This window comes from Musca vetustissima, unplaced genomic scaffold (genome assembly GCF_032173495.1).
Source record: "Musca vetustissima isolate MV318-11 ecotype Yass unplaced genomic scaffold, APGP_CSIRO_Mvet_v1 utg5344, whole genome shotgun sequence".
Classification (NCBI taxonomy): Eukaryota; Metazoa; Arthropoda; class Insecta; order Diptera; family Muscidae; genus Musca; species Musca vetustissima.
The window spans coordinates 15,511-34,810 of NW_026884891.1; the positions used below are offsets into that span (position 1 = coordinate 15,511).

Below are 19,300 nucleotides of genomic sequence, written 5' to 3' on the forward strand. Positions count from 1 at the left end.
AACCTAAGGACAAAATCGACAAATAGAGCTGCCATGGTATTGGACAGATAGTAAATTAAATTTTATCACACAGCTGTGAGGGTCGTAAAAAATTATAGAAAAGTATAAAAGTATTAGTCGATGTTGCCGACTGATTTATACCAGCGGCCTATGGTTTGTGGAGCTCTTCGAAATCAGTGAATTCTTAAAAAATTATATAACAAGTAACAAAGTATCAGTCGGTGTTGCCGAGAGATTGATACCCCAGCCTACGGTTTGCGGATGTCTTCGAAATTACACACAAGTATTTATTATTATTTTTTTAAGAGGTTTCGGATTTAATGCTGATCAAATCGATTATACAGTGCGCTGTAATTAACTTTAACGTTTATAAAATATTGACCCAATGTGTGGAACAATGGGTCCCATCTTCGGACATGATCTAGGCTTGATAAAACTAATAGGTTGTACAAAAAATTAGCTCAAATCAGACATTCCATTCGTCTGATATATAAAATTTTTGAACAGTTGTGGGGAAGGCAATAGAAAGAGTGGATCAATGGGTCCATTTTTCGGAAATAATCTAGGATTGGATTAGATTGTGCAAAGTTTGGGTCAAATCAGACACTACATTTGTCTGATATTAAATTTATAGATGTTAACAAATATTGACAATTTGTGGGGAGGTACCAGAAGAAGTGGACCAATGGGTCCCATATTCGGACTTAATCTAGGTTTGTAAATATAATAGATTGTACAGTTTGGTTTTAATCGAATATCCCATTCACATGATATTATAAAATTAAATGTTTGAAAGTTTGAACATTTTGTGGGGGAGGTACCAAAAGGAGTGGGCGGATATTCCCCATCTTCGAACTTAAACTAAGATTGGGAGAAATGTTATGATGTGCAAAGTTTGGATGAAATCGGTTACTCCCTTCGAGAGTTATTGTGGGCCCAGACAAACGGACGGATAAATATTATCTGAATCGGATTTGATCCAAGAAACATGGGATATAAAACCAATATTTTGATGAGACACATTTTTGCCAAAGCAAAGTGTATATAAGCCTGAGGGTATTAGAACCCACTCTTAAAGGTATTAAATAAATACATTTTGACTTTTTCCTAATAATGGAATCTGAGTATGAGTAAAGAACTTTTTATTTTTTATAACAAATTCTCTGTCAGTAGGTAACTGGAATTGGTTCCACATATATCATATTTCAATTAATATCGAGTAATGCAAAATAATCGAGGAATTTAAACTAAATTGCCAGTTCTTCGTTTTGGGTTTTTTTGTGACGTACTCTGCGGCGATCATTAAAACATTTTTCCATGGAAATTTTCATGAAAATAACGCCCATATATTTTGTTAAAGGTAACTGAAGACTAGCCCACATATATCCTGTTTCTCTCGTGGGGCAGTCATAACTAAAATAAGAACTACACACGTATCTGGAGTGTGTATGTTAAATTCTACAGTGGAACCTATTACTTAGAAATAAACATTTTTTTATAATAAATAAAAAAAGAGGAAATTATCCGGCTGTAAATCGAACCTAGGTTCCTTAATCAACACGAATGTTCCCACTTAGCGTACAGAACCATAATGACGCTTCCTTTTCATGACAAAAACGTCAATCATTAATCTCGACTCGAAAAGGAAAAACTAACTAAAAAAATGTACCTTTATAAATATCATGAATATTATTATCACGGTTCCGTGATAATGCTTGTCCGTCAATAACAAGTTCCACTGTCCACATAATTCAGTATATGTACCTTTGTGTATGTGTTTGTATTTTTATTCATCACTTACCGTGTTTCAATAATGAAATGCGTCACGGGAGCATTTCGTGGATGCTGTGAATGGGCCCACGATAAGTTAACCGAACGTGAAGTAAAACTTATCAGCAACGGTCGTTCAGGTGGATCTGGTACATCTGGTTTGGGGTTTTCGGTGCACACGTACAACACATCCGCCAGCAAAAGTAGTCGCAGTTTAATGGGTTGCATAAAAGGAGGGAAATACAGAAAAAAATGACAATAATGGTTAAAAGTTGCTACGAATACATAAAAATGTTGCCACCATGTTGTACCGTTGCCGTTTTCTTTATTGTCCTTCATAAAGTAACCGGCAATAACAACAGCAGCTGAAGTAGTAACAACATGCCTCACGGCCACACAAAGGTACACTTAGCGAGTCATTGCCATTGTTGTGTCACATTGTGTCCGAGAACGGGGTCACCTGCCATCAGCCACCCTGTTGCACATGACCAGCCACTACCACTCTCTTCCACCACAATATAAAAACAAAACTTACCTTGTACCAGTAAATCAACAATTGCTTCTGGTATATGCCGGTCATTTACCAGACAAATATATTCAGCCGTATCCACGGCTAAGGCTGGGGCAAAATGTAATGCAAAATTTTCCGACAGTAGTTGGATCTGAAAAAAAATACAAGCACAACGAAGTATGAGAATGAGAAAATACGAAATTAAAAAAAGAGTGGGAAAACCCGTTACATGAAATCTCGTAATTGTACAGAAAGGTAAAACTGAGTTATTAATACCCCCGGAGTAAATGGAGTTGTGTCTAGCATAAAGTGTGTTTACATTGCCCAGTATGGCTTTAGGTAACTTAACGGTAAATTATATAAATTGGAAATAAATTGAGACATTAAAAGCTGGAAAGAATTTGTTGCAAAAGAAATCGCCCATTTAAATGTGAAATCAAGGAGGAGTTCTGTTGGCAGTTTGTTATAAATATGTTATGGAAGATATTTTATTGCTCAATATATGGCAGCACAGAGAGGTTTATTAACATTACAAAAGATTTTTATATTTTTTATAGCATGTAGTATTAATTTCTTCGCACAGAAATATTTATATCAGAGTTTAAGGAGGCACCACATTACATCCTATGTGCATAGGTTTTTTAAGATACATTTTGATGTTGATAATTTGGAAATGCGTTAATGTGATCCAATATATTCCCATTTGTTGGAAATATTTTTTATTTTATAAAGTTCTGAGACATACAAATCTCATATGGATTGTCGTAGACTTTTTCATTGGAACTGATTATAATGAATTTGAAACAATAGAACTGTAACAACAAAACTGACAATTTCAGATCCCAAGTATTACTAATTGTAACTCCATTACATAAAATATGTAAACAATACATAATCTTTTAAAAATCGACCTTTGCCTTAATATGAAAGTTGTATTATTATATATACTTTGCTACGGCAAAAAATGTGTCTCATCGATATATTGCTTTAAGATCCCTCGTGTCTTTGGACCAAATCGGTTTTAGAAATGTTTGAGTCGATTTGCAAATATCCGTCCGCAAATATTGTTCATTTTTGGTAGGTACATGGGGTTAATATTGAAGAGAAGGCCGATTTATCACATTTCCAATACTAGATATCTATCATAAATATTGCGATCTCTATCCCGATTTCAATAAAAAATGGATTTTAGTTTTATTCTGCTTACGAATATCTATAATATATGGGGTATTAGGTAAATATTTCGAGATGAAATATGACAAATGAAATGAACAAGTTTATATGCACTTTATTGGAGGGCTTAATTATAGATAAAAATTTATAGTTTGCAGGCAGGTCTAGTTCGAAATGGCAGACATACCCCCACAAAAGGGCACAAAACTCTCCATTTTCGGTATTTTAGGTGTTTGGTCACGTTTTTATACCCTTCACCACACTGTGGTACAGGGTATTATGTCTTTGTGCATATGTTTGTAACAGGCAAAAATAATCGAGATAGACCCATGGTTCCTTTTGAGAATATGCATAGAATCACTTTCTGAGTCGATTTATGCATGTCCGTCCGTCCGTCCGTCCATGTATTTTTGTTAACAAAGTACAGGTCGCATTTATTATCCGATTTGGATGAAATTTGGCACAGGTCACTTAATTGGCCCAAGGACGAAACCTATTGAAATTGGAGAAAATCGGTCCACGTTTAGGCATAGCTCCCATATAAGGGTACCCCAAAATTTTCGGTATTTTGAGGTTCTTGAGCGCGTTTTTTAACTGAATTCGCTGAAATTTGGTACATTGAGTTCTTATTGGGTAGCAAATCTCTCTACCAAAAATTATAAATAAAGGTAAATTTTTTCGGATAGCCCCCATATAAGATTACCCCCAATTTTCGGTATTTTGGGGGTTTTCATAGCATTTTTCGACCGAATTTGCTGAAATTTGGTACTTTGTGTTCTCATTGGGTAGCAAATCTCCCTACCAAAAATTAAAAATAAATGTCCATTTTTTCGGATAGCCCCCATATAAGGGTACCCCCAATTTTCGGGTTCTTGGGCTTGTTTTATAACTGAATTCTCTGAAATTTTGTACATTGGGTTCTTATTGGGTACCAAATTACTCCACTAAAAATTATAAATATAGGTCTAGTTTTTATGGTAGTCCCCATATAACGGTACCCCAAATTTTTGGTATTTTGGGGGTTCTGATCGTATTTTTCAACCAAATTGACTGTAATTTAGTACGTCGAGTTCTTATTAGGTAGCACATATCTACACTATAAATATTGGTCAATTTTTTTTGGTAGCCCCCAGGTTTTGAGGTTCTTGAACCAATTTTTTTTTCTGGCACAGGATATTATGTTTTTGTGCATATGTTTGTAACAGGCAGAAGGAAACGAGACTGACACATACGACTTCTGTTAGGATTCATTTGTTGAATATACTCAAAGTGGTGAAGGGTATCATATAGTCGGCCCCGTCCGACTTTACTACTTTCCTTACTGGTTCAACTAAATTTACTGAAATTTGGAACATTGGGTTTTTGTTTGGTACGACATTTCTTCATTAAACATTACATATAGGTAAATGGTAGCCTTCATATAATGGTACTCACCAATTTTCAGTACTTTGGGGGTTTTGAGTGCGTTTTCAACCGAATTCGCTGAAATTTGGTACAATGGGTTCTTATTGGATACCAAATTTCTTCACTACAAATGAAAAATATAAGTCCACTTTTTCAGTATTTTGAGCGCGATTTTCAACAGGAAAAAAAATATTTATATTCGCCTTTTTGGGGGTAGTCTCCATGTTCCGCGTTCTGGGGTTGTCTCATAAAGGCGAATTCCACCATAGTAAAAGGGATATACTGTACTCGAAATTGTCAGTTTCTTTTCCTACAAAGTATGAAATTCTAAGACGATTAAGCCATCTGTTGCAATCATTCTACATTCGGAATATATCGAGATAAAAAACTAGTACATCAGTTTCGAGAATGAATGAATGATCGGTATTTTTTAATATTTAGCGCGAATAAAGATATTGTAATGCAAACATGTTAGGATCGAAATTGAGCTACATCGGTCCTTAATTAGGCACAGCCCCTTTAACTCCTGATAACTCCAAATGTTTGGTAATTCACGATTTAATGAATACTGGTCCACCTTTAGATATAGGCCCACATATAAATTTGCCCTCTAAATTGCAGTATTGTGGGGATTTTATACACATATTCCCTTCTACAATGTGTTATCAATATCGGACCATGGTATGGGGTTTGAGATTTTATGACAATTTCCATCAAAAATTCGTGTGAACTATGGCTTACAACATTCTCGTGGAACAATAGTCGGTGTGATAGGTTACATATATTCTCCATTATTCCTTACATCAGAAGTCTCGAGAGTATAAAATAGTTCCTCAGTTCTTCATGTTTTTCTCCCAAGATTTCAGGTAAACACATTGTGTTGTATTGTCCAGACTAAGACCTAAGCGGTCGATTACAGTTTTATTTTGGTCTCATACTCATATATAAAAGTCCTGCGAAGCACAGCGATCATATCTTTCCAGTGATTCTCAAATTGTGCGGTATTCAATATAAAATGTATGCTAGAGTAAGAAATGCTTAGTACCTCACCGTATGTCACGTGACTTGCATTATGCAGTTTTGGACGACTTTCGCCTTTAAGCCAGCGTCGTTCACGAATGCATTCATTAAAATAGTTTTTTTTATAGTGTGTTAGAAATATACTTCATCGCCATACAAAAACGTGAGTTCATCTATGTACTGTAGGGCCCTCATACAATGTTAGATTTACATTTAAATTTCTTGCTAACGGGAATAGAGGAAGAGCCTTATAATGGTGTGTACATTATGCATCATTATTCTGTATAGGTATAAATTTGTATTCTAAATAGTATTTTCCGAATTTATTCCTTGGTGACTTCATATATCCTGTTTATAATATTACTCATCATAAAGAACAAATAAAAACAGATCAGATTGCGATATAACAGCATTGAACTTTACTGTTTCCCATTCCAGTTCCTGGGAGTCTGCCCAGAATGATTGTACATTAAGAAAACAGGTTTTGCACGTAGAAGTTGTTAGAATATTGCTCGTATTTACAATGCCTTTTTAGGGCAATAACGCCTAGTTTTGTTTGTAGCTTGTATAGTTTCATAATTCGCATTTACTCTTGGGTGTCTATATGCTTTAAAAACTCATGTGCATGATGTCACCGAACACAGATGAAATCAGATATCGATCTTTTATGTTTCATAGTTTCCATAAACATTAATAAAAATCCTAGCCATGAAAATTGCATATTCTCTTCTCAAGAGCAACAACTTTATTTGCTATAAAACTTTATTTTTATACCCTCCACCATAGTATGGAGGGTATATTAATTTTGTCATTCCGTTTGTAACTCATCGAAATATTCATTTCCGACCCTATAAAGTATATATATTCTTGATCAGGGTAAAATTCTAAGACGATCTAGCCATGTCCGTCCGTCCGTCCGTCCGTCCGTCTGTCCGTCTGTCCGTCCGTCTGTTGTAATCACGCTATCTTCTGAAGGAATTGAGATAGGATGCTGAAATTTTGCATAGGGTTGTCTTTTGTCTGCAGGCAGGTCAAGTTCGAAGATGGGATATATCGGTCCACGTTTAGACATAGCTCCCATATAACTGTACCCCCCAATTTTCGGTATTTTGAGGTTCTTGGGCGCGTTTTTCAACCGAATACGCTGAAATTTGGTACAGTGGGTTCTTATTGGGTACTAAATGTCCCCACAAAAAATTATAAATATAGGTCAACTTTTTCTGGTAGCCCCCATATAACGGTACCTCCTAATTTACAGTATTTTGGGAGTTTTGATCGAATTTTTCTACCGAATTGGCTGTAATTAGTTTTTCGAGTTGTTAATGGGTACCAAATCTCTCCACATAAAATTATAAATATAGGTAAATTTTTTCGGATATCCCCCATATAAGGGTACCCCCAATTTTCGGTATTTTGGGGTTCTTGAGCGCGTTTTTCAAACGAATAAGCTGAAATTTGGTACATTGGGTTCTTAATAGGTTCCAAATCTCTCCACAAAAAATTATGAATATAGGTCCATTTTTTCGGATAGCCCCCATATAAGGGTACCCCCAATTTTCGGTATTTGGGGGTTCTTGAGCGCATTTTTCAACCGAATTTGCTGCAATTTGGTAATTTGTAGTCGTATATGGTAACAAATCTCTCTACCAAAAATTATTAATATTCGTCCCCTTTTTGGGGTAGTCCCCATATAACCCCCTTTTTTTATATTAAGATAGTTATCTGATTTCACCTGCGGAGGATAGAGAGATAAACAATTAGAACGTAAGGTTCGATAATGAACTATAGCCGCATTTAGACCTAGCCCCTGATTGGAAGTTCCAGAATTTGAACTAAGCTTGGAAGAAATAATAAGATGGGCAAAGTTCGGATGAAATCTAAATTTTCTGAAACGGATTTGGTCAAAAGAAACATGGGGTCTAGAACCAATACTTCGATGAGGCACATTTTCACCGTGTTAAAGTGTATACACCCTCATTAGCCTTACGGCTGAGGGTATAAATATCCATTAAAAATTTCTGAAATTTGTATTATGGTTTACATAATTCGTTTTTAGAAATATCGGTATAGGTCCACTTTTTGGTATGTTCCCTATATATTCATTTCTAGTACCTGTCAGTATATCTATGGTGGAGGTTATCCAAAGTTCGGCCCGGCCGAACTTAACGCTTTTTTACTTGTTAATTTTCAGATTGTGTAATTTGAATATAATTTTCTAATTAAAAAAATATTCCTTATTTCATTAAAAAAATGCATTCAAATTACCACATCCTCGTGAATCTATATATTTGCTGTCTTTTCCACGAAATGCATGCATTAATTAGATATTTATTTTGTTTTCTATTTGTGCCAAACAACGAAGTTACGGTAAATAATAAAACTTCCAATTTTAAATAAATCTAGACAAACTATGCGTGAGATTTTCCAAAGAAATTAGTTATTTGAAACATAAAAAGGAAAGAAGGAGAGAATGCTAGCAAAAAAAAAAAAAAAAAAAAAAATCAACACCAAAAACAATCTATGTAAAAGAAAAAGTTTTAATAAATCTCTTAAGTTGAAAACATAAAATAAACATTGAAAGTAAATGGCCCAAACAAACAAACCAACTAACCAGCCAACCAACTGAGAAGGGGAGGGGAAGCAAAGTTAACAGCAAACACTTCACTTATAAACGTACGCACTCAGATACACACGCACACAGTCACACATGTTCTCACAAGTGTTTCAAGATGTTCGCTATTTATGTACATATCAACTCACAAATACACACACGCACGCAACATATGGTATAGTTATCCAACACTGTTACATACTTGGTTCTCGCTTCTTAATGATAGTGGTAAAAATCTTGAGAAAGTTTCCTACTTTCGTTACTTCTCTCAATTTCGTTTTACTTCGTCTACTGTTCGCTCCCTCGTTGAAGGTGGTGGTTGGGTGTTGGTGTTTGTGATGTTTGTTGTTACTGTTACGGCAAACTAATGAAGGCATATTCTTAATTTGGCTTAACTTTACTCCTCAGAATTGGAGTAGAATGTTGTTGGTGTTAAAACTTAACAAGCTTCTAGAAAAACTTTCTGTGAAGTTTTAAGATTAGGAGGGAGGTATGGGAAATTTGGAATATTGACTATTTTATGTATTATTAAATTTGGATTAAAAAACCTTAATTTATAAATTATTTGTAGGTGACAAGGACACAAATACTTTGGGACAAATTTTACTAAAATTAATTAAGGTAAATGTTATACAAAATGTATTAAAAATGTATTATGGTAAGGATAATAATTTATTACAAATCAATTATCCCAAAATCTAAGGGAATTACAATTGTAATTATTGTAAAAATAATTTGATGTACACTCTGACCCAAACCTCAGTTTTTAATCCGATTATAAAGATAACTCTATATATTTGGGATATTGGAACATATTTGGTATTTTTGTATGTACAGTGGCACCAAATGTGTTAAAGTTTTTTCCCATACCTTTCTAATCCAACACCCTAAAATCGTGAATAATGTTCAATGTGCAACGTGCAATAAAATATAGGGACGATTTTTTTCCTTTCTAAAAATGTCCCGGCTTGCTATTTAACACATTTTCATCGAGCGTTCCTTAAAGAAACTGGTACCACAAAAATAAAGCAGCAGCAAAGTGAAAAAAGTACTACTCGAACGTGTTGCCACTTGAAACTTTTCCCTGAATGAACGAACGAATGAATAACTGACTGAATGACTGGCTCTCTGAGTGAATGCTTGGTTGGTTGGTTGGATCTTTCGCTGGATGGCTGGCTTGCTTGCTGAATGAATGGATGGTTGGCTGGTTGGATGGATGGCTTGTTAGAAGTTAAGATACATAAATAAATGTTGTTGTCGTTGCTGTTGTAGTTCTTCGTCTTAGTTAAGCCTGGCTGTGGCGGTATGTTCAACGGCTAAGGCAACAATCTTCATTTATTTAAGGAGCTGCCATCAACTTCAGTATGAAAACTTAAAGCAGAAACGCCCGTCGCAAATAGTTGCCAAAGAATGAAACTTTACGCCATGTTAGTAAATTAAACAATTTTTAATATTGGAAAGCTATATTTCATGTGTTAGTGTGTGTGGGAGTGAACGTATGTGTGATATGTAATCGATGTTTAATACAGTGTGTTACTTTAAATTACAAATTACCTACATAACCACATATGTGAAGGTATTTTTGAATATATTTAGCCTCCATTCGAATCGTGAGGGAAAACACATGGTATGCTATACAACTTTGTTGTCCATTCACATCGTTTTTATTACTCCCTGGTATCTATCAAAAACATACATTGGAGCTATGTTAATAATTAAATAATTCTCTTAAAATCTATTTTCAATGCAGACCCAAATACAGAAATTGAGCTTTTAGCATTGACACTTAAAATGAAATGGGCCAATTTGTATTCTAATATCGGACCCAGTTAAATCTTTAGCCAGGAATTTATTCAATGAAATAGCATTTTCATTTTTCAAGTGATATACATATAAGTTTAATCGGTTGATGGAAACAGGTACTTCCTTAAAATGCGGTTTACAATTTTTTGCAATCGGAGCTGTCTCCCGCGAGTACATTTTATTAAAGATAATGTTAATTCCGAACTCTGGATAACATCCATCATACTTGAAATTAAAGATCCAACCCCAAGTGGAACTATACTATAGAGAATGACATCGGGATGTGTGGTTAAACATCCGATGTAAACCCAAATGTATGGGTATATTACATATAAGTGATATATAGATATATTGTAAACTACTGATGACCAGCAACATTGAATTACTGTCAAAAAAGTTAATAATTCCTAATACTTACATAGTATTGACATATCATAGCAATGACGCGTCCCACCCCACTAGGAACTATGACATACTGTCGTAACTTCAGATGTAAGGAATAATGGGGGATATATGGAATATACCAAAAAGTGGATTTATACCGACAATTGTAATAGCTTAATTTCAAACCTAATATTTTCGTTATATTATAACTTTCTGCACCCTATATAATAAATTGGTGGGTATTTAGACCTAAATGCGGGCAGATATAGGTTAATCTTCAACCTGACGTTCTAGATTTTGATCTCGATATCCTCCGAAGGTAGAATGATTACAACAGATGTCTAAATCGACTAAATCGTCTTAGAATTCCATAATTTATATGGCAATTTCTAGTGCGTAATATCCTCATACTATGGTGGAATACGGCTACGCGGAACAAATCAGTTAACTATTTTAATATAAGAAGGGGGTTATATGGGGACTACCACCAAAAAGTGACAAATACAAATAATTTTTGGGAGATAGATTTGTTATCAAATACGACTACAAAATACTAAATTACAGCGAATTCGATTGAATAACGCGCTCAAAGCCCTCAAAATACTGAAAATCGCTTATGGGGGGCTACTGGAAAAGTGGACCTAAATTTATAATTTTTAATGAAACGCAAAAGTACAAAAGTACCAAATAACTGAATATTCGGTTGAAATATTAAAATAAAAGGTTTTTCTTCGTATCGAATTTGTCCATTGGATTCTTAATATAATCGCAAAAATCTATCATCCACATAAAAAATTCTCCACTCTCCAAAATATTGTTCCACAGTCCTTATAATATTTTTCAGTGTAGAATAAATCAATAGAATATTGGCAGATATATTCAGAAATTTTCTACATTTGGAAATCTAAATCCTTTTCTAGGTGAATTAAAAAATGAAACAAAAAATCTATGTTGTTGTTAAATTAATTTTATTATTTATTAAATACATTTAAAAACAACACCACAAATAGTCCATGTTTAAATATGTCCGATTAGGTTAAGGTATTGGTTACATTACCCATTCCCCCTTACAGCTCCCCTCCCACACAAAAACATTTTCAAAGAATTTAAAGTCGTAGATATATTCAGAAATTTTCTACATTTGGAAATCTAAATCCTTTTCTAGGTGAATTAAAAAACGAAACAAAAAATCTATGTTGTTGTTAAATTAATTTTATTATTTATTAAATAGATTTAAAAACAACACCACAAATAGTCCATGTTTAAATATGTCCGATTAGGTTAAGGTATTGGTTACATGACCCATTCCCCCTTACAGCTCCCCTCCCACACAAAAACATTTTCAAAGAATTTAAAGTCGTTTAACCAAATTACCCAACATTAAAATAGTTTTCGGGTTTTGAGGATAGAACTCAAAATGAACTGAGGTAAAGTTTCTACAACAGTTCCTACAATTACAGTTACGCAAGCCAACTATTAGAGCAATAACAACGATGGCAACAACAACAACAACAGCAACAAAAACACGAACAGCATGAAATTCCATTTGTTCTAAAATCGCAGTCAGTTTACACCTTCTTCACTTTTATCTTCCACCCAGATACTCAGTGGCAAACACACAGATGTACACTGCCACACAAATGGTTATTGGGCCACATTCATTTGTATTAGGCAACCAACAAAAACAGCAGTAGCAACAACAACACCAAAAACAACAGCAACCTACTTTAAAGGATTCTTGGAATATTCTGCCATTTGGCATTACATTTCAACATTTTCAACTCCCCAATTACCCGACAAGGAGCTGTAATGTTTATTCAGTTTAGTTGGCCGACACCAATACTTCTTCTTCTGCTGGCTGCTTCGTCTTGCGTTGTTGTACCAATATTATTGGCGTTGGTGTTGTGGTTGTTGTTGTTGTTGCTGTTGGTTTGCTTCTGTTGCACGTAACATAATTTATGTTCTAGTTGAAAGTTTCCAACCAACTCAAGCAGAACATGTCTTCTTCCGTACGGTGCATGTTGTTGCACGTCCAACATTAAACGAAAGAGAGTGAAAGAGTCATTCAAAAAGACTTTCCTACTCTGTAACATTTGGTCCTCCTCTGGGTCGGTCGTCGGTGGCCATTATGTATAGCAAAGCATTCAGCCAGCCAGTCAGTCAGAGTCTGCTAAGTGGATGCTTACGACGGAGTTTCAGCGTGCGGGTGTGTGTGTGTATGTGGCATAGTTTCCTTTCATTGCAAAATTTTCAAAATTATGCCTTGATTTTAACAACACGTACTTTATGAGCAAAAACAACAACATCTATAAGAAGCAGCATCAGAGTCTTAGCAGGAAAAGAAATCCATTTAGGTGAGAAACGTTACCGGATAAAAAAAGCAAAACATCCGAAAACCGACAAAAAAGAGGAAGAAGAAATCTTTAAACCCCCACAACATTGCATAAAACTGTGATTTGCTTTAGACTCTTTAGTTTCCCTCGGAGTTAATGGTGTCCTTCCACCAACAATTTGGAATGGCTGTTCATGCGTGTGTCTGATGACAGTTTAATGGCTGGTTTTAGTTTAAATATGGTCGGTAAACAATCCAAGCCATTTTTAACTTGAGCCAACTTTCAAATGAGAAATTTAGCCAGACATCGAAAAGATAAATCTGGGGAGCAGGCGGGATTTTTGTCACACTCATCGGCTTGAAAGGAGACTAGTGTCCATTCGTTCTCTAATGCAAAATTTAAAGTTTTAATAAATCTATATGAAGGAGGAAGTTTTAATTTTTTTTGCTTTGGATATTGGAATAATTATCGAGACTGTACCAATCAATGTAAATATTTATATTGTATAATGGAAGCATAGTGTGAAGTTAAATAGAGACTAATTATCATCAATGTTCGGCTAGATAGGGGAGCTGCTCCAGGTGTAATAATATGTGAACTGCAAGGCTCAATATGAAGCTGATGGCTCAATATGAAAACTGTCATTACAGAAAATAATTGTATGCGTCTGTATTATATACTTCATTCTCGAACCTGACGTTCTACTTTATTATCTCCGGGGAACAAATCAGATAACTATTTTAATGTAAGAAAGTAGTAAAGTCGAACTGGACGGACTATATGATACCCTTCACCACATTGGGTATATGGTACACATGTATCCTAACAATGTCATGTCCGTGTTCCCCCGAGGGAACATACACATGCCTTACTGAAACCTATGCTAAATTTAATTTCATTCGTGTAATTTTAGAGTGTTTTGAGTACAATGGGAGGTATTTATGGACATCGATTCATAGCAAACTTGTTACACTCTATTCAGCATGCCGCACGGTTAAAAAATTTATCTCAATCAGACACCCTTTCAATATATATATGGAATCAATACGTCATTTTAGTCTCAATTTAATACGTTGTGCAAAATTTCGTGTCAATCCACTGACAAATATTAGGACGAAAATATAAATGGGGGAGCTATACCTAAATACAATTTTCACGAAACTTAGTACACATCATTCTAAACTCAATTCAGTAGCTATGCCAAATTTCGTCCAAATCGGACGAAAATGTATATGGGAGTTATATCTAAATCTGAACCGATTTACTCGAAACTTAACCTACATCATTCCAGTTTTTGATTCTGTACGTCCTGCCAAATTTCCTAGAAATAGAATGATATATAGAGGCTTCGCTTTACCATTTACATAAAATCGGACGAAAATTATATGGGAGCTATATCTAAATCTGAACTGATTGTCATGGAACTTAGCACACATCATTCTAGACTCAATACGCTATGCCAAATTTCGTGAAAAATGAGATATATGGGGACTATGGTGCACCATTTACATTAAATCGGACGAAAATATATATGAGAGCTATTTTTGAACAGATTTTCCTCAATTTCAATCGGGTTCGTCTTTGGGCCAAATTAATGAGCTGTGACAAATTTCATCCAATACGTATCATAAATGTGGCCTGTACTTTGTTTAAAATTTAACATAAACAGACGGTGGACGAAAATTCATAAATCGACTCAGAAAGTGATTTTATGCATATTCTCAAAAGGAATCATGTGTCTATCTCGTCTCCTTTTGCCTGTTGCAAACATATGTACAACGACATAATACCCTGCAACACAGTGTAGTGAAGGGTATAAAAAGGGATAGTTCCCATCCCTAAAAGGGGCGAATATTAATAACATAATATTTGGGAAAGAATTTCGTTACCATATACGACTGACTACAAATTGCAGCGAATACGGCTGGAAAACGCGCCCAAGAACCCCAAAATACGGAAAATATGGGAGCTTCCCAAAAAATCACCTATATTTATTATTTTTTGGTGGAGAGATTTGCTACACAATAAAAACACGAAGTACTAAATTACAGCAAATTTGGTCGGAAAATACGCTTGAAAACCCCAAAATGCTGAAAGTGGGTAGTACCGTTATATGGGGGTTATAATTTTTAATGGTTCAATTTGATATACAATAAGAACCCATTATACCAAATTTCAGCGAAAAATATTCCGTATCCGGATGAACTATGTACATGTCATCTCAAAATTAATCGAATATAGCCATGTCGAAATTTAAATATTTTATTGATAAAATTTGAAAAATTGATCGCTACATGCATACCGAACAAATCAACTACGAAGAAATGATAATAACCAATTCTTGGACTGACTCAACATTATCTATAAAAAATAAGCAAATATATTACAAAATATGGACTATATAAGATTTTCGCAGATAAGTCTTTGACACCATTCCAACCATTCGACAAATCTGTGTAACCACCCTTTTGGGTAACAATTTGTATGATTACATGCAGATGGCTATGAGAAAATATTTTATTCAAAAAATAAGATACTGCTTATTAACAGTGTCATATTTTTTCTATTATTATTTTTCAAATATAGGCTCTATAATATTTATTTATTGCCTGCCGCTGCCAAAGGACCTGACTCAATACCTAAAGTCTCTGGTCTAAAATATAGAATAACAATTTAACTCCGGAATGGAGTTTAAGAAGATTTCATCTGCCTTTTATCGATGAAAAATCCCTAATTATATTCAAATTAGAAAAGCTCTTGCAAAGTTTTTTGACCCCGCGGACTTAAGCGTTTATTTACATGGTATTGAAATTATTTTCCATAACCACAATGTTGTAATTTGCGTACGAAATTTTGTGAATTTTTCTAACGGTATACATTACAACGAGCGGGACGACACTCATATCACTCATTAATAATTAAATTTAAAAACTAATTAAAACTTTGTGTGTACTGTAATTAGCCGAAAAATTACTATTAGTATTATTTTTATTGAAAAATATTTATTTGCAATTAATAATTCAAAAGAAATAATTTTTGCAAAAATTTCTATGGTTCTAATATTATTGTAATTAAATTTGCCGGCTGCCCTTTGGGCAATAATGCAATGGAATTTTAGCGATTGTAAATACTGTTTAAATATTTTAATATTGACAATGAAATATTAAATATTATTATTATAAACAAAAATTTTTAAAAAAATTGTTTTTTTAGAATTCTTGTTTTTTTTAATTATGCGGCCGAAATCAACATGTGAATATACATATATGAATAAATATTTTCTATAAATATTAACTCAATACAATTTACAAGTGCAACAGCATGTAAATGCTTTGAATTCCCCTAGAAATTGTATATTAAATCTGAGCAAATGTTAAATTCATAATTTTCTATGTACTTTTTTGTGTTGTATTTCGGTCTGTCTCCTTAGTTGCCTGCATTGGAATTGGAGTCTGACGTTTGCTGACACAGCAACGCTGCCTGATGGTGATATGATGATGATGCTGCTGCTGATGCTGACGATATTCTATTCTTACAATTCCCCTTAGTCCTCATTACAAGAGTATTCAATGGAAAATATGTAATAGGATTTTAATAACTTTTCGTTCTCCTCGCTCTCCGCCCCTCCCCGGGGTGCATTCATTCAATATTTGCTGATTATAATTGGGATCATAAATTGAAGTAACAATTTTGTAAGGACATCATTGAAATAATGAATATTAAGATTTATGGTACACAAAAAGGGTTTGAGTGGTTACTCAAAACAAGGAGGTGGATTTGATAACAAACAAATTAAATATTTTATTATATTTAACAAACCAAGCAATGGTATTATATTTAAAATAATTTGTTTTATGAAATTTAAATATTAGGAAAATACGCGTAAAAGGCGATGCAGATCTAATTTTTTTAAACATTCCACTATTCAAAATAACCAAAAATCGATGAGGACTCTTAAACGGGGGCTACGTCAAAAAATTGATAAAGAATATTACTATTTGGGGTAGAAAACTAGTAAGGAAATATCAAATGACGAACGGGGCCGATATATGATACCTTTCACCAATTTGGGTACATAAAAGATATGATAATATTAGGTTGGGGAACAAAGATATCCATTATTTGTATATGAATTATAAGACCTTATTTAACATGTCCGATTTGCGCCAAATATGCTCCGATTTCTTGTATGATTTGTTACCATTTTTTGTTGTAATTATTGAATGTCCTCGTCACGGACTTCCAACACACAACATACATGCGTTGACTAATTGCAATGAGTTCGCCTAGTGTAACCTACACACCACCATGTAAATATTCGTAGTAGTAAGTCTTCTTGTTTAGTGTGTAAGGTATTGATAATCACTCTCAATAAAGCCACCAGCCAGAGCACAACACGTCTTTCCTTTAATCCACGGAGCAGAGCTAGAATAATACTTTCAACATTTTTAATGTAACTTCATAATTCCTCTCTCATTGAAATCCTGTTTTCTATTTCCAAAAAAGAGATGATATCTAGATACCAATAGATTGGTGCCAAGTCCGGATTGTATCGCGGATGCATTAAAACTTCCCAACCAAACTCCCGAAGTATCTGACGAGTCGCTGTAGATGTGTGTGGCCTAGCGTTGTCTTGGTGGAACACGACAGCTCTCTTGTTGGCCAATTATGGCTGTGACAGTATGTAAACCCTTCCAACGAGCATAAATCCGAAATTATTTGATCGATTCTTTACCTGTGCAAAGTGCATATTGAACATCAAAAATTCCTGAACGGAATCTACGAAACCGAAATTGCACATAATTGACTGTTACAGTATCGGAACCGTAAACATCATTCACAATTTTTATCACCCTTTATCTAAAAACTGTAAAAAGCAGTGGAATTTTGCTTCAGTTCACCCCTTTTTCCAAAAACTGAAAACCAAAAAAAAAAAAAAAAAAACCAACAAGGTTTGACACCCAATACAATTTCCCTATTCGGTTGAGGAATGTGTCTGCAATCTTCAATGTACGCGAAATTCCGGGTACCTTTATATAGGGGAATATATATAATATTAATAATTTTTGCAGATAGATATATAACCAATATACCAAGTTAGAGGTGATTCGATATAATAAAGTACCTCACTTTCTTAAAGACTATAAAAAAAGAGAGTACCGACTTCAAGGTATTATCTTAAATATTGCGAGCCTGGTGTTTTGAACCAACAGACAAGGCATTTCGAAATACAATTTGATTGCGATCACGAACATATATAATTTCCGACAAATATTTAGAGACGTTGAAAAGGGTATTACAAATTTGAATATTCCATTTTCAGAATTCCAGCCTTTAATGGGATTTGATTCACAGCTGCTATATTTCTGTTGCTGTCTTCGATTTTAAATATTTGATGATAAGATAACATATATGCATATGAAATTACATTCACAACAGTGCAATTACTTTAATGCGGTTAACGAACGTTCGACACGGCTTCGTGGCTGTTAATTTCAGTTATTTAATATTTCATTGAAACGACGGCTCTGAGAATTCAAAATATTTCAATATTATTATTATTTTTAAATGTTATTAATTCAGAATTTATATTCGTTTTCAATATTATCACATTATGTAATATCATAAAATTGATGCAATCAACATTACTCGGCGTATACTGCGAAATATAAAAAAAACAACAACAACAAATTGTTGGCTAAAAATTCCAGAATGTCATGCATGGTCGAATGTTGTAATATGCAGCATTGTTGATTGCATATTTTGAACTATTTATGTATGTTGGTTTTTCAATGCATTTTCTCACACACACGCACGCACACAAACTCCCATAGTAATTTACTTACACTAACATAACTATCTCCCAAACTCCCACAAACGAGTTCGTTAAAAAAAAAAACACCAACAATTTCTCATTTGTGAACAATGAATGAATGCCAATGAATGATGGAATGAATGAATAACAGCAGCATTGTATGTGCGTGTGAGAGTGTGTGTTTTTATATGTAATGCTATAAATCGTTTATTAATATGTGTATATATTAAATATTTGTTAAACAATTTCTGAAATAAAAAAAATTGCATTAATTTATTATTAATAATAATGTAAAATTCCGTTTTACGCACAAACGCCTAAGAACATTTGCAACAGGGTGATAAGAAAGGAAAGCAACGATTTTTATTCAGATGCTCCAGTAGTCGGAAATCATGTTCACCATCGAAAACTTTTCTTTAGTTACAAAAAACAACAACAAAATTATGTCAAGGAAATGTATATTGAATTATATCGGT

The 19,300-nt window shown here is 34.0% G+C and overlaps 1 protein-coding gene across 1 annotated transcript in view; it reads right to left on the minus strand.

The window, feature by feature from the left end:
* Positions 1 to 19,300, minus strand: part of LOC133331982 (protein sidekick-2-like) — a gene marked incomplete at its 3' end in the record, with an annotated part of 50,841 nt that overhangs the window by 12,977 nt on the left and 18,564 nt on the right. Inside the window, exons 3-4 of the mRNA XM_061540368.1 lie at positions 2,306 to 2,432; positions 1,802 to 1,925 (exon numbers count right to left, since the gene is read on the minus strand). Of these exons, the coding sequence (XP_061396352.1) occupies positions 1,802 to 1,925; positions 2,306 to 2,432 (251 nt within the window). The remainder of the gene's footprint in view (positions 1 to 1,801; positions 1,926 to 2,305; positions 2,433 to 19,300) is intronic.